Source organism: Theobroma umbraticum, unplaced genomic scaffold (genome assembly GCF_002168275.2).
Source record: "Theobroma umbraticum cultivar Fairchild unplaced genomic scaffold, ASM216827v3 scaffold_204.0, whole genome shotgun sequence".
In the NCBI taxonomy this organism is placed as follows: domain Eukaryota; kingdom Viridiplantae; phylum Streptophyta; class Magnoliopsida; order Malvales; family Malvaceae; genus Theobroma; species Theobroma umbraticum.
In genome coordinates, this window is record NW_018397267.1 from 3809830 (window position 1) to 3823307 (window position 13478).

The 13478-nt window shown below is 36.1% G+C and overlaps 2 protein-coding genes across 2 annotated transcripts; one reads left to right on the plus strand and one right to left on the minus strand.

Annotated features, from left to right (window-relative positions):
- Positions 1–1474: 1474 nt before the first annotated feature.
- LOC110424521 (uncharacterized) lies at positions 1475–3794 on the minus strand. Its single transcript, XM_021439109.2, has 4 exons — positions 3152–3794; positions 2759–2905; positions 2235–2321; positions 1475–2023 (listed from the first exon to the last, which is right to left on the minus strand). The coding sequence occupies exons 1-4, from the start codon at positions 3458–3460 to the stop codon at positions 1838–1840; spliced, it is 729 nt and encodes a 242-aa protein (XP_021294784.1). The 5' UTR covers positions 3461–3794; the 3' UTR covers positions 1475–1837.
- Positions 3795–6831: 3037 nt separating this feature from the next.
- On the plus strand, positions 6832–9615 carry LOC110424508 (uncharacterized). Its single transcript, XM_021439087.1, has 4 exons — positions 6832–7464; positions 8137–8271; positions 8748–8834; positions 9257–9615. The coding sequence occupies exons 1-4, from the start codon at positions 6916–6918 to the stop codon at positions 9350–9352; spliced, it is 867 nt and encodes a 288-aa protein (XP_021294762.1). The 5' UTR covers positions 6832–6915; the 3' UTR covers positions 9353–9615.
- Positions 9616–13478: the final 3863 nt, after the last annotated feature.

A 13478-nucleotide genomic window follows, 5' to 3' on the forward strand; every position in this document is an offset into this window, starting at 1 on the left:
TTTTTCATTTTACATGTATAAATATTACATATAATTAATTTTAAAATTTTTATTATATTTTTAAATATATAATATTTGATATTAAAAAATAATATTTCACTGTAAATTTCAATAGACATAGCGAAAAGTAAGTCGAGTTTGAAAAGCACGTAATTCTTACCCGAATTTGGATTACATTTTGTTTGTATTTTTCTTTATCGGGAACCGCAGTATTATAAGGTTAAAAATCACGAGAATAGGCAGCTGGCCTAACCTTTTATTCAATGCCATTTCCGATTTCTCTCGTCTCTTTTCAACTGCTCCTTAATAAGATTTTCGGAGTAGCCCAACCTAAAAGCGACGAGCTCAGTATTAATCTCATGCAGAAGTCCCTATTACCATCTACTAGCAATTGATCAGAACACAATCTGCGGTGCCGTGACAGCAATACCTAACAAAAAATCACAATCTTCCCTCATCAGGTTGCCTATGATGAGATCAAGACGAAACTTTCCTATCCATGTCTCACAGCAACCATAACCCCTATTAACAATTCACTATACACAAGATCAAAATTCCTATATGTTCTCCACATGAGCAGTGCACTAAACACAGGAAAATCAGCAGAAACGGACAGACTCAAGGGTGCTTCCACCATGTTGCAGGTCATCAGCATTACAAGCATATACCATGACAATGTTTACCTTTCTCCCGTAGTTGTCTGGAGTTCATGCTTTAGCCTCATACCAGTCCCTATTAATGGGTTAGAGAAGCAGTTTAATCTGGACCAGGAAGTTTAGCTCTGAAGCGGTATTCTAATTTAATGCCAGGGGTCCGCTTGCATGCTCTGTTTAATCCAAGAAACTAAAGGATATAATTTATTTATTACACTTGGAAAAGATCGTAGAGTCCTTGAGAGTATTTTCTTTTTTTTGAAAATGAAGTAGATTTCATTATCAGAAACCAGGAAGAGGTTCCCAAGTCCTTGAGAGTTGTACACACCTATATTTTGTTTATGCTTCCAAAACCTACTGCGTACATTCAGATATATAACAGGTGAGAGTAAATAAGCAGGTTTTATTTAGATAATCATTTTTAATAGGATTATGGAGTCAGCCAGAGCTTCCGCTTTCCAGGGTCATATCCTTTCTGGTTATAGACCTTGCCTGATAAGGATTGGCAAGAATCAAAGCAAACTACATATATGGCTAAAAATAAGTAATTTTGAACAATATTAACAAATTTAGCATAAAAAAAGAGGAATAGTGCCAATGCAAACGAGATAAATTAACTTTACAAAAATTCAGTTAGAATTCTTAATTTTTCATTATCTCCTCTAATTTTATTTTCCAGAAATTACCATGCCATTGTTTCAAATGTGGCTTTCTGGTTTTGGGAATTTGGTCACTTTTTCCTCCTAGCAATCAATATATATATATATATAAAGAGAGATTAAAACTGAAGAGTAAAGCCCAAGCCTTGAGTAATAAGATGATCCAGCCATATGCTGTGCATTTCAGAGGCATTAAAACGATACCAATTCATGTTCTGGAGGTTCTGCATCGACTCATCAGGAGCTTCAAGTTTCCTTCTAGATGAATATATATTAACATTATTTTATTTGATTTGTGCAAATTAGTTTCTTACAAGCCAGAGAATGAATAAGCAGGGTGATCTTATCAAGTGCAATAAGCAGTCTTTTATACACTTAATCTCCCCATTATATGATTCCCTTCCCATCCCTCCAGAATAGAAGATGTCGCAAACCCAAATCATCAAACCACTTGTAAGAAGGGAGTGGAGGAGAATATCAATGAAGCAGCCTTGCTTATTGAGTAATGCTGCCCCCTGGTATACTTTACAGTTTTTTGAGTTGTCTTGCAGCATTAATATCTTCTTTGAGATGAAGGACAGCATTCTTAAACACAAGGAACTCCTCTTCCTGGAAACTTGGTGCGTTTGACAGTTCTTGCATTTCATCTCTAAACTTTGCCCAATGTTGACGGGCATCTTGTTCTTTCTGGTTTATCAAATTAATAATAGCCTAGGAATTGTTCACAAGCACAAGTGCGTTAAATCAAACTGACTTATTCTGACATCAAAACAGTATATTAGTGAAATTTCAAGAGTTAAAGCCCCCACAAAAAAAAAGTACATATATATATGAAATAAAACATATGGAATTTCACATCTATCTGCAAAATTAAGGATTGGACTGTTGTCAAGAAGATTGATTAAGAGTGCAGTATGGTCACCTTATACAGAGGAATTCGTGGATCAGAAACCTTTTCTTCTTCCCCTGCTGCTAAGCATTTGCACTCCGCAGCTTTTTCAAAATCTCCCTATGGAGAAATTTCAGAGCAGAATCCATTTAAGAAACCTTTGTCCCAGAAGTTGGATGCATATGCCATTGCTTGAAGAAAAAACGAAATGTGAAGCACATTTGGATGAGGATTTTATCCCAAGTAACAAAGGTATACTGACCGGGCGCACTAAGTCTAGACCAACCTCTATCAATTTACTATGAAGCCACCTCCTGCGGCATTATCATAGCAGGCACTACTCTGCCCACTGCTCATGTTCATTCACAAGCCATTTTGGTCAATCAAAGCAAATCCCATATGGAGCTTTGAATTTGGTCAATCAAAGCAAAGCCCATGCATGAAGAGCAAATTGCTTGAAAACATTAATATGTATTTGGTGAAGTTGCTCTCTACGTTGTAAAAAAAAACAGTCAAAGAAGTAACATTTCAGCAAATTAAGAAATTAAGAAAGAAACCTTGTAGATGTACATTTCTGCAAGCAACATTTCAATCTCATAAGCTTCATGTGATTTGCGCTCCCTTTTGGCCTTTTTCAATGCTTTGTTTAGCACTTTTATTGCTTCATCTTCTCTTCTGCTCATTTCCAGCCTCGCAAGAACACGCTTTCCAATCAAATGCAGAGAGCATATTTAAACTCAAATCTTACACAAAAGTTATAATCATTGGGCATAAAACACGATGTGTATAGACAATTAGACATACTATAGTAGGCAATCATGAAACTGACAATTGGAATTGTAAAATAAATTAAGTAATTAAAGTTTACCAAAGAAAAGAGGAAGAAGAAGAATTCAAGACCAGAGAATTTGGCTGAAACTTGTGACTTGGACTAATAGAGGTGTTCAAACCTGAAGTTCCTTGAAATTAGAATGTTCTTTTCCAAGTTGAGTCTCCAGCTCTTTTATATCAACATCAGTTTCGGTTGCCTTGCCCCGATGCTTCTGATAATCAACCAATCTATCCAAAGCCAGTTTACCTCCATGAAGGGCTGCCAAGGACACGGACCTTACATGATTTTTCTCTGATTTCCAAGCACGCCTCACATATCTCCACCCAAAACCAATGCAAATACCGCCCAGGATGATAATGGGCGTTGCTGCCACAGCTATTGTTCTACACGTACTCTCTTTATTGATCTTTTTAGCCGAGTTTGCCATAAGAGATCTAAACTTTTTGTGAAGGAAAAATGTTTGAACTATGGATTAAAATTTACCCAATATCAAAGCGGAAGGAAATTTGGAGGGGATGCAGAAAATTCGGCGATGTGGTCAGGAGGTACAATTATCTGATTTCTGGCTTGCTTTATGGGTAAAGGAAATCCCCTGGGAATCAGTTGCAGTTCAAGGAAAAACTTCAAATATGCCTTAGCGTTGTCCTCGGGTCAGCTAATAAAGAAAATTTGTTTAAAATTTTTTCCATAATTTTATGGTATAAGCTTTCTCATGGAATCACAAAATGATCAAAGAGAATCTGTATAAAGAAGAAATACTAACGAACGGACTGCCATATGTGGAACAAGCGCTTTCTAGTGTGCGAATTAGAAAATGAAGGTTCTTAAAGGGATGTTACTTCAGTTACAAATCAAATAATAAGAGTAATAATACCTTGCTTCAACCTGTTAAAAGATATTATACAGTACTTATTTTCTTTATTCCTTAGCTTTGATTATTTAAAGATTTATATAACATCAGATCAGCACTATTAGAGTTACATTCCTAAACCCCACTGCATTAAAAAACAGAGCAGTATCCTTCAACTTTGAAACCACGCATTAATCAACTTTTGTCTGGAATCTGCAGTTTCCCTTCCCTATGGGACCCCTACGATATGCCTCAACGTGAGGCTTCCACAGCCAACTTTCACTGCCCGGTTAACTGTTTCCAGACCACCCATTCTTCTCTTTTCATTAATTTCCAGTGCTTCTACAAAGCTGTGATTCTATAATTCCTGTGGCTCTAAGGTCTAGAAGGCTTTCAAGAAATGAAAAGGGATAGAAAAGAAAAGTTGAGAGGGATGGTACAACCATGGCTATCTACTGTTTGTGCTCGTCCTTTTCCAGTCACTGGATGCATGAGCGGTTATAAAACGAACCACGAAGAAACGCCAAGGACAGCCACAGATAATAAGCTTGGTAATCGTTGTTTGGCACTTAGCCTCTGAACCATCCGACCGCTCCAAGAAGGATGGAAACGCACTCTACGGACAATCATCTCAAGCAAAAGAACGATGTTTCTGGTTGTTCGAATAAATTCTGTCGCACCCCTTATGCTATTAATTTTCTGTCGTTCATTGTTAATGTTCTTTTATATGTATTACGGAAATATACCAGGCCAGATTTTCAATTCATAATTTTTGTTTAATTATTTTTAAAAAAGAAAAAAATTATAATATGAGGACAATAATTTAAATAAGTAGATAATAATTATTTGATAAAAATTTAATTAATCAATAATCTCTTTATACTGTTGTTTTTGTTTGAATTAGATATGTCCAAAGTTAATTATTTATTAAGTGAAATAGTGTTTGTGTAATATAAAAACGGAGAAGGTTAACGATTACATTTGTTAAGATGATAATTAAAAAAATAATTTTATGATTTATTAAATTAATATTATTTTTAAGATAATTATATAAATTATCTAGTTAGAGTTCTATAACATATAATATCATTATCTAATTAGACTACAGTAGAAGAGAAATATTGAATTCTCTAATTATATATTTTACACATAAATCAAACTCATATATATATATATATATATGTAAAAGACTAATTCTATTCATAAGTTAATTCTAATTAAATATTGTAATCTAACTAAATAATAATATTGCGTTATAACTCAGATAATTTACATAATTATCATGTTCTAGCAGTTATATGTGCACATTATCTTCTGTAGGCATTCAAAACCATGTATGTAACTCGAGGAAAGCTTCAATTTTTCATATGGGAGCAACCAAATTGAGCCTTTTACGAGAATCCCGTAATGATTAGAACTCCTGTGACTCCAAATAAGTAGCTGGAAACGATACGATCCGTTGATGATTGTATCAAGATATAGAAGAATGATATCAAGAGATGAAGCATAGAAAAACAATGTTCCGCAGTTTGCACCTAGCTAGGACAGGGAGGTTCCTAGCCAGAAAAATAATTGCCCGAATTAAGTAGCTGACTGAAAGGCAATCCCTCGCTTGGGAGTTGGGAGGAGGCCCTGAAATGTGAATGCCTTTGTAAGCAGGGGAAGCCACTCATCAGATTGCGGGGCCCCAACTTGACAAAGGTTTCTCTTCTGAATTTTACACAAGGAAATCCCATTGAAACTTTCTTTTGTATATAATATAAATATTTGATAGTAGGATACATTCTCATACAAACAAATTCAATTTCCATTTTTATTTAGTATGTATTTATATTTTTTTTGTTTAGAAGAGAACGTCTAAGCTTAAATAATTGGACCAAAACATGAGGTTTAGGGTAGATAATCAAAGCTCCCCAACCTTCAAGGAAAATTACCGAAATCCACAAAAGAAATGTTTTGAAGGAATAGAGGAGGGGGAGCTGTGTAATTCAAATTTTAATAAAAATTCAGAATTGGGTAAATTAGATAGTATCCCAAAATATTGAATACTTTTAATAAGTTTGCAAAAATAATGAAAATCTATATTCTATATAAAATTAAACAGTGTAATACTTTTTGTTAAGATTAAATTGTCTCTTATTATCAATTTTTATTATATTATTTCATGGTTACAAAATTAATTTTTAATTAATCGAATTAGTATTCTACTATATTAAAAGCAACCTTCAAGAAAGTTAATCCTAAAATTAGAAAATATGAACTGAAAATGATTAGCTTATTAACAAAATAGCAAATCCTAAACATTTAAACTTGAGCAAAAACAAAACAGTTAAAAAATTTTAGTTGAAAATAATTATCATAATTCATGATTAATAGAATCCTCATTTTGTTAAAGTGGCTTGCAAGTAGTATTATTGTGATTTTTTTATTAAATAATCAAGAAAAAAGAATATTTTGCCTGCAAATTGCACTTCAAATAAAGGTAACTAATGATAAATATGAAGTCAATATACCTAGAAATTATATATAATACTTGTAAACTGAAAAGAGCAGCAAAACAGAAATTAAATACAAGAATTTATAGGGGTTTGGTTAACTCTCAACATGCCTCCTTTACCTTAACTCTATATATATATATATCACCACATGTATGTTGAGCATTGTAACAAACTAAAATAAAAGTATATTAAGGATTGATGGACTTGTCTCTTAATAATTTTGTCTAAGATAGTCCTCATTATAAGTATAATAAAGCCAGAATTCCCTTTTAGTTTTTTGGGTGTTTATCCACCGAAGAAGATAGAGCTGATGCCTTGCCAATAAAGAAGCACTACTTCCATTTAACGCAATAAAATGATACCTTTCTTGATAATCTTGAAAGTTTGCAAATAGGAATAGGAGTAGTGCCCTTTTTATTCTGAAATTGTGCTTTAAAGCAAAGTGCAAACCATAAATAGTAAAAGGCTTAACTCAACCAATAAACAATAGTATTCTGATTTGATTTGCCCCAAAAGAAAAAACCATTTCTCTGCATGGAGGCTGCACTTTGCCTTGGCTATGGCCCTCTGCCAAGCATTTCCCTTCGCATGCCTTCCAGCACCAATTTTACATCACCAGCCTCCACCAAACTTCATTTCGGCTTTAACCATTCTTCTATGTCAGTTTCTAGCGGTTTTTCTAACCGCCGGAAATGTCATCATTTCTACAGTACCCCCAGGCCTCTTGCACTTGACAGGTCTAATAATTCAATGCCTTCTGCAAAAGAGGATAGCGGGAAGGTTGTTCGAGGGGCTGTAGGGGCTTCTCTAGCGTTGGCTTGTGCTCTAAGTATCATTGGTTGCAGCTGCAAGATGAACCTTAAAGCCATTGCCGGTCCCAAGCAGCAGGTTTATCGGAAAGCTCCGTCTTTCCAGCAATTTACACCTCAACCGCCGAAGAAAATGGCACTGAAGTCATTGTTGGATGTGACTGTGATCCTAACTTCGAAAGATGAAACGAGGGTGAAGGATGGTAGTACGTTGACGCCGTCGCCTACTCTAAGGCAGTCCTTTCTGTCAAAGCATCAAATTGAAGAGCTCAAGGTTCGCTTCTGTACACACTTTTCAATTAAGTCTGTTTAACTTGTACTACTCTAGACTTGTAGTCTTAGGAATCTCTAATTTCCCTTACGTTATCTTTGTTCTTATCAGTGCGATTAATTGTCCTCATAATGTCAATGGCATCGGTGATGAACAGTTAATTAATTTAAAAGGCTGTCCGAGAGAAAAAAATAATAATAATCTGGACAAGAAGCTCATCAAAATGGCCTGATAATCATTTAATTCACTGTTAAATGGCATAATTATGCCACACATCCGCCTAATCAGTCAGTTTTATTAGGTGGATGTTTGACCTGGTGTTAAAGACTTGATGGCTTGTTTGTTGCCCTGATTTCTTGGACAGAAAATGGGAATGAACTTTCTTGAACTCACGTGCATATATATACGTAACAATTCAGAATTGCTCATCGATTGGGTTGCTAATCAGCCTAGGAAAACTAGCCAGCATTATGCTTTAACATTCCTGAAACTGATCCTCTAGGCTTCATGGAATATGTCCTAACCTTTGATTAGATAGAATCTGTGTGGGGGATAACCCAATAAAAACTTCAGATTCCCATAACAACTATGAGCTTTGAGTGAATGCTGATTTTGAGTTGTAGGTCACTGTAGGTTGCTATGATGCCTTATGTTACTAAAGTTCAATTTTTGTAGCTGGCGGCGGTGGGCCTAATGAAACGTGGGCAACCTGATCAGGCACTACAGATGTTGAAGAATGAACACAAGAGATTGGACGGTGAGTCCGCTTACGAGATGAGCATGGTACTAGTAGAAATTCTCATCTCTCAGGTATTTGCTAAAACTTTTCCTAGTTCTACTTCATTAATAAATGTAAGGAACTAGTTATATTAGTTTAAATAGCTGGTCCTGCTCTGCTTTGCCTAACTAGAGCGCCAAAATCACTTCATCTTAGTTCACCAAAACTGCATCACCTCGAAGTAGCTAGCTTAATTCAATTTGGATTTCAAATGGAGGTCCACTTAATTAAGACGCCTTCAAAATTTTATTGTCTGTTGAAATTTTGGCAAAACGAATGAAGTTGAGTAAGATTCTTGTAAAGAGTTGCAGGTTTTAGTTACATGAATCCCGTGATTGGTGAAAATATATATATGTTGGCGCATAGTAGAACTATCGAACCAATAAGGCTTCCTCCTTAGGCCAAAATGGGGGGTGGAAGCTGATTAAATTCTCTGTTCAGAAACTGGATTAAATTTATGTTCCTCTTCTTTTTTGTTTGAGAACCCCTGACTATTCTTTGTGGACAGGGAAAATACCTAGAAGCCTTGAACTTTTTGCCAGCTGATCATGATCAAAATGTTTCAGAATTTGATGTTCGGCCTACTCTTTACAAGGTTGGTTCATCCATCCAAATTGAATTGGCAGAATATATTTTCTGAAGTGGATAAGACCTTTCGTATCAGAATTCAGTTGGCATAGTTTCCTGTATTTGCCAAATTTATAACCCCTTTTCAAGTCTCATTTTGTTTGCAAGCTATTGCAATGTCAAGCAAAAGGGTGAAAAAGGGGGCCCAACCCACGTTCTTTGCAAGTGTGGTATGCTTATAGGATCTCTTAGCAATCAACATTCATCTTTTCAAAGTCTTTGACACTGGCTCAAGCCTTAAGCCGATTACTTAGCATTAAATTTGACATGCTCAAAGAGACAAATCTTGTTTTATTACCAGTTCTTGTCAATGTTTTTGTTGAGGTCAAAATCTGCTTTGATTCTCAATGGGTTTTTTTTTTTTTGCTTTCTTTCCTTTTACCTCGACAGGCTATTGTATACACCATGTTGGATAAAGAGGACGACGCGCACCACTTATGGAAAGAATTTGCAAAATCCAGCGAATTTTCGCCCTTTGGCTCCTAATTGGCATAAGAAGACAGGGAACTGGGGGTAAAAACGGACAAAAGTAATTTTCCTACAGCAGAAGAGGGTCGGACTCCATGAACCAAGTTAAGTAGTCTATCGTGTATTCAGCCTCTATCCCAGGGTTGCAGATGTGAATGAACCACTATTCTGTGGTTAGATTGTACTCCAAATACCTTGATGTGAAAACAATATTACTTTGTTCAGTCTTGCTCTAAATAAGGGCCACAGACTACAGATATATTAAATTCCAAGTGAAACTACCGCCTAGAAGCAGAAGCAAGATTCACCAATCAATCACAAAATGGGCCAACCCACAATTCTTGTGATATGGGGCAATATATATATACTCTGCCCTGAACCAGGGTTGGTGCAATTACTTTCAGAAGCCCAATTTAGTAGACAAATTCAGAGTTTCGAATACATATTATATATTCATATATATTCTCCAGTAGCTCTAGACACGAGATCTCTTTAACAAAACATATTTATTATTTACCCTGTAGTCCAAAACCAGCACAAAGACAACATGTATCTTCCAATAATTCTACCTAAATATCTATGGTCTAAGCCCGAAATGAGATAGTAGAGAAATCTTTTTACATGAAATTAAGCTGGACGCCAGGTTTGGAACTTTATGTATTCATGCTCCCCACCATGTAACAAATGTTCTTAATTTCTACTGCGTAGCTCGCATGCGCTGAGCGATGAGGAACCAGGATGGTTAGCCATAAAAGCCACCAAGTGCGATGACCAGGCACCCGATACTCGAGCCACTTCTGGTCCAATGAACGTCATGGGCTCAACCCCTCCGTCCCTGGCCCCTTGTGGTCTCCTCTAAATCTTAATGCATGTGCGTCGTACTGTATAGTACACGAAAGATTGAGCGGAATGGCTTTAATTAATGGCTTATGCAACAAATTGAAACAACCTGATATCATGCCAAACAGAGTTCGAGGAATTCTAATTATTTCTTTTTTAGTACAAAATTCATTTCAACCGGTGCTTCCTCACAGTCACCTGAAAATTATAATCATCTTGCTCTTTCCAAGTTCCAACCAGGATCTCTGCCTTGAAAAATTTAAAACGTAGCAGGTCAGTACGTCTTTTATCTTGCTGAGATTTTAAATCTTTTTTATCTTGTAAGGTTAGTCAAGTTAGTACTTAATTTTGACGTTAATTTGACGCTAACAGCTGTTATAATATGGCTATGCTTGTTTCTTATATGCATTTCTTCTTTTGTTAATTTTTTTTATAATTAAAAAAATCAAATTTTACTTTTTAAATAAAAAAATAATATATCAATCAATTAACTAAATATTCAAATACATTTACCTATTGAATAGCATTCCAACCAGATATCCTATTAATCTATATTTATACCGTGTTTCTTGATAATCGTAATGGAAAAAAGTTCTAACAAGTAGTCAAAAGATCTTGATTAAAGAATCATTTCTTGCAAGTTGTTTATTATCTAATCTCTCGATCTGTTCTGCCTAGCTAGGTAGGTAAGGATTTCCATGCATAATCTCATATTACTTTAAGCCAAAACAAAAGAAAGGGTGGGCAGGGAAGGAGTCCATCGCTTTAGGTTAATATGATTTGGTTTGTGGTTTTACTTTCCCGAGTCAAGACAAGGATCATTTCGCACCTAACAACTTAGACGATAAGAGCACAAAGACTTTTTTTGTAGCTCCGGAAACCCCCAAAGAGAAAAGGCAAAACTCACTTTGACGTATGCAGCCTGAGTGACCCTGCTGTCACATTGATTTCCGCATTGACAAACAGATATATAGTTTTATCAGAGTCAACAGGGATGAAGATATTTGTGCTGCATGCTGATTGATTCGCTCTTGCTACTAATAAACCATGAAATGATCTTATCCAACCCCTGGGTTTTCCTTCCCTTCATGCTGCCCTTTGTTCAAAACCGCGTGCACGGCCAATCTCAATCTCTGTCCTTGGTTTCCCACGTGTCAAACAATCTTGACAACCGCATGTGTCACCCACACCTCAGAAAACCACGTGTGCATCCTGGTCCCTATATGTCTCGGACCACCATGGGCTACCAGTCGCTCACGTTTACATCAACAAAAAGTTGCACATCAAATTTCTAAAAGGCCAAAAAAAAAGTCATGTGCTTGCATCATTAGAAAACGATTGTGGAAAACTTGTAAGAAAAAAGAAGTCAACAATTTCTTCTTGATTCGCACCATATTTCATTATATGAAACCTAGCAAGACCTCCACGGTCAACCCCACCCACTGGTCACTCCACACGAAAACTTCATAAAAATGGTACTGCCTACCTATGTTTCATTAACTCTTTATCAATGACAACTTGTTTTTGCCCTATGAAACTAGCTTCTATATTCTTCACATTCTTAATTACTTCGTATTGGATAATGAATACCTAAAAACACAAATTAAGGTGCAAATATTTTTTATTCTTTTTTCGAGATCTAGTACTCATTAGGCTTTGTGTGTACTAATTAACTTAAGAACATGAATGTTATTTTGCTCCCCTATATATAGAGGTAAATTAGCTTCCATAAAGATTGTCATTCTTTCAGCTCTTATTTCATTCTCTCGTTATCAAATCTCTCCATTTACTTAAAGAGATATTGATTTGTCTGTAAGAGAGTGTCTTAGAATAGAACCTTGGATGTTTTCTAACTGAGGTAAATGTTTGGGTTAAGTGTGACCGCTAATAAGTATGACAAATCAAATTGGAGCTAAACACTGAGAAAAGGAGAATGGTCCACGTCCAGTGAAGAAATGGCAACATATATAACATATTTTATGGGGATGTACATGAATCCTTATTGTGAAGCATTTGGTGCAGTCCTGAAAGGGGACCCAAACAGTGACAGTCAGGCTAGCTATTTTGGTCAGTTGTGAGTAGTGCATTTTATGCAGCCAGCTGGCCAACCTGTACGCCATAGCTAAGCTGGGCAGGCCGTGTCCTATGACTGACAATGAAGTTAACGAATCAAAACTTGCCACGCCGGCTCAGTAAATGGCTCACCCTAGCGGTCCACGTGTCACGAGCAGAACGACCTGGGGGGGAGTTATGTGAGCTTAATATTATGGCACGTGGGCTTTATTTGCCGCATACAGCAGTAGATTTTAGAAATAGAAATTCGTTAAAAGTTCAACGGCCTTTTGATGCCCCCAGAAAGATAAGGGCCGGGAATCAATAAGAGAGAGAGCAACTTTGAGCGACATTGATTTCTTCCTGGGTACAGAATTTTGATTATTTTTTATTTTTTTAATGCCAAATGAAAAAGAAAAGAACAGAAAAAGGGCAGTGCATTGTCATGTCATTGAATCATGACTGTGCATTTCATTGCTGCCCTAGAAAACGCCGTCAATTATCAAATGGTCCACTAAAAAAAAAGGCCTCGAAAGTGCCCTTTCTTTCGGTTGTTTCAAAAGTGAAAAACCAAAACAACCCCACACCCCAACCCCAATAATATAAATAAATATATATATATATATATGTATGTATATAGTTTTCAAGGACCTTGTCTTCGTGGCTTTAGGTTGATTAATTTTCTCATTACATTTATTCGCTCCATCTCCCATGGGATAGTTTCCAATCTTGAATGCTGAAGATCCTCTCTTCCCACTACATAACATTTTGCTGAATCATTGCAAACTTTTATCTATAGATTAATTATACTCAATTTCATCCATTTCCCTCTTCAAAACTTTTGCAAATTTGCTAAAAATGTAGTAAAATCCCAAAATTATTGGTGTTTCCGAGTTTCCTTCTTTGAATTGAGCCCAAGTAGTACTACTGGAGCAATCTAACCGATGACGATGATTGAGAATATGATTCATTTTTGAAGCAGCGATTTGATAGCTTTTTTATTCTGAGAATGACAGTCAATAATGTTGCAGCAGTACAATTTTTCTGTTAACATCGAAAGGGGGAGGTCATGGTCCACGGACAGTTCCCTCTGGCACTCTCCTAGCGGATAAGAAAGTCGCTGAAACTTTGTAAAGAGACGTCTACTTCACAGCGAGTCAGTCTTGCTCTTTGCACAGTTTGTGTTGACCACTCAATAATGTCTAATTTCAACTCTCTCTCTCTCTCTCTCCAACTTCTCTTCAGAACAAAA

Coding starts and splice junctions, on each gene's coding strand:
- LOC110424521 (XM_021439109.2), bottom strand. CDS start 3,460: ATGGCAAACTCGGCTAAAAAGATCAATAAAGAGAGTACGTGTAGAACA. Junction 2,906..3,151: donor CTAATTTCAAGGAACTTCAG/GTTTGAACACCT, acceptor TTGATTGGAAAG/CGTGTTCTTGCGAGGCTGGA. Junction 2,024..2,234: donor CACGAATTCCTCTGTATAAG/GTGACCATACTG, acceptor AACAATTCCTAG/GCTATTATTAATTTGATAAA.
- LOC110424508 (XM_021439087.1), top strand. CDS start 6,916: ATGGAGGCTGCACTTTGCCTTGGCTATGGCCCTCTGCCAAGCATTTCC. Junction 8,272..8,747: donor TAGAAATTCTCATCTCTCAG/GTATTTGCTAAA, acceptor CTTTGTGGACAG/GGAAAATACCTAGAAGCCTT. Junction 8,835..9,256: donor TTCGGCCTACTCTTTACAAG/GTTGGTTCATCC, acceptor TTACCTCGACAG/GCTATTGTATACACCATGTT.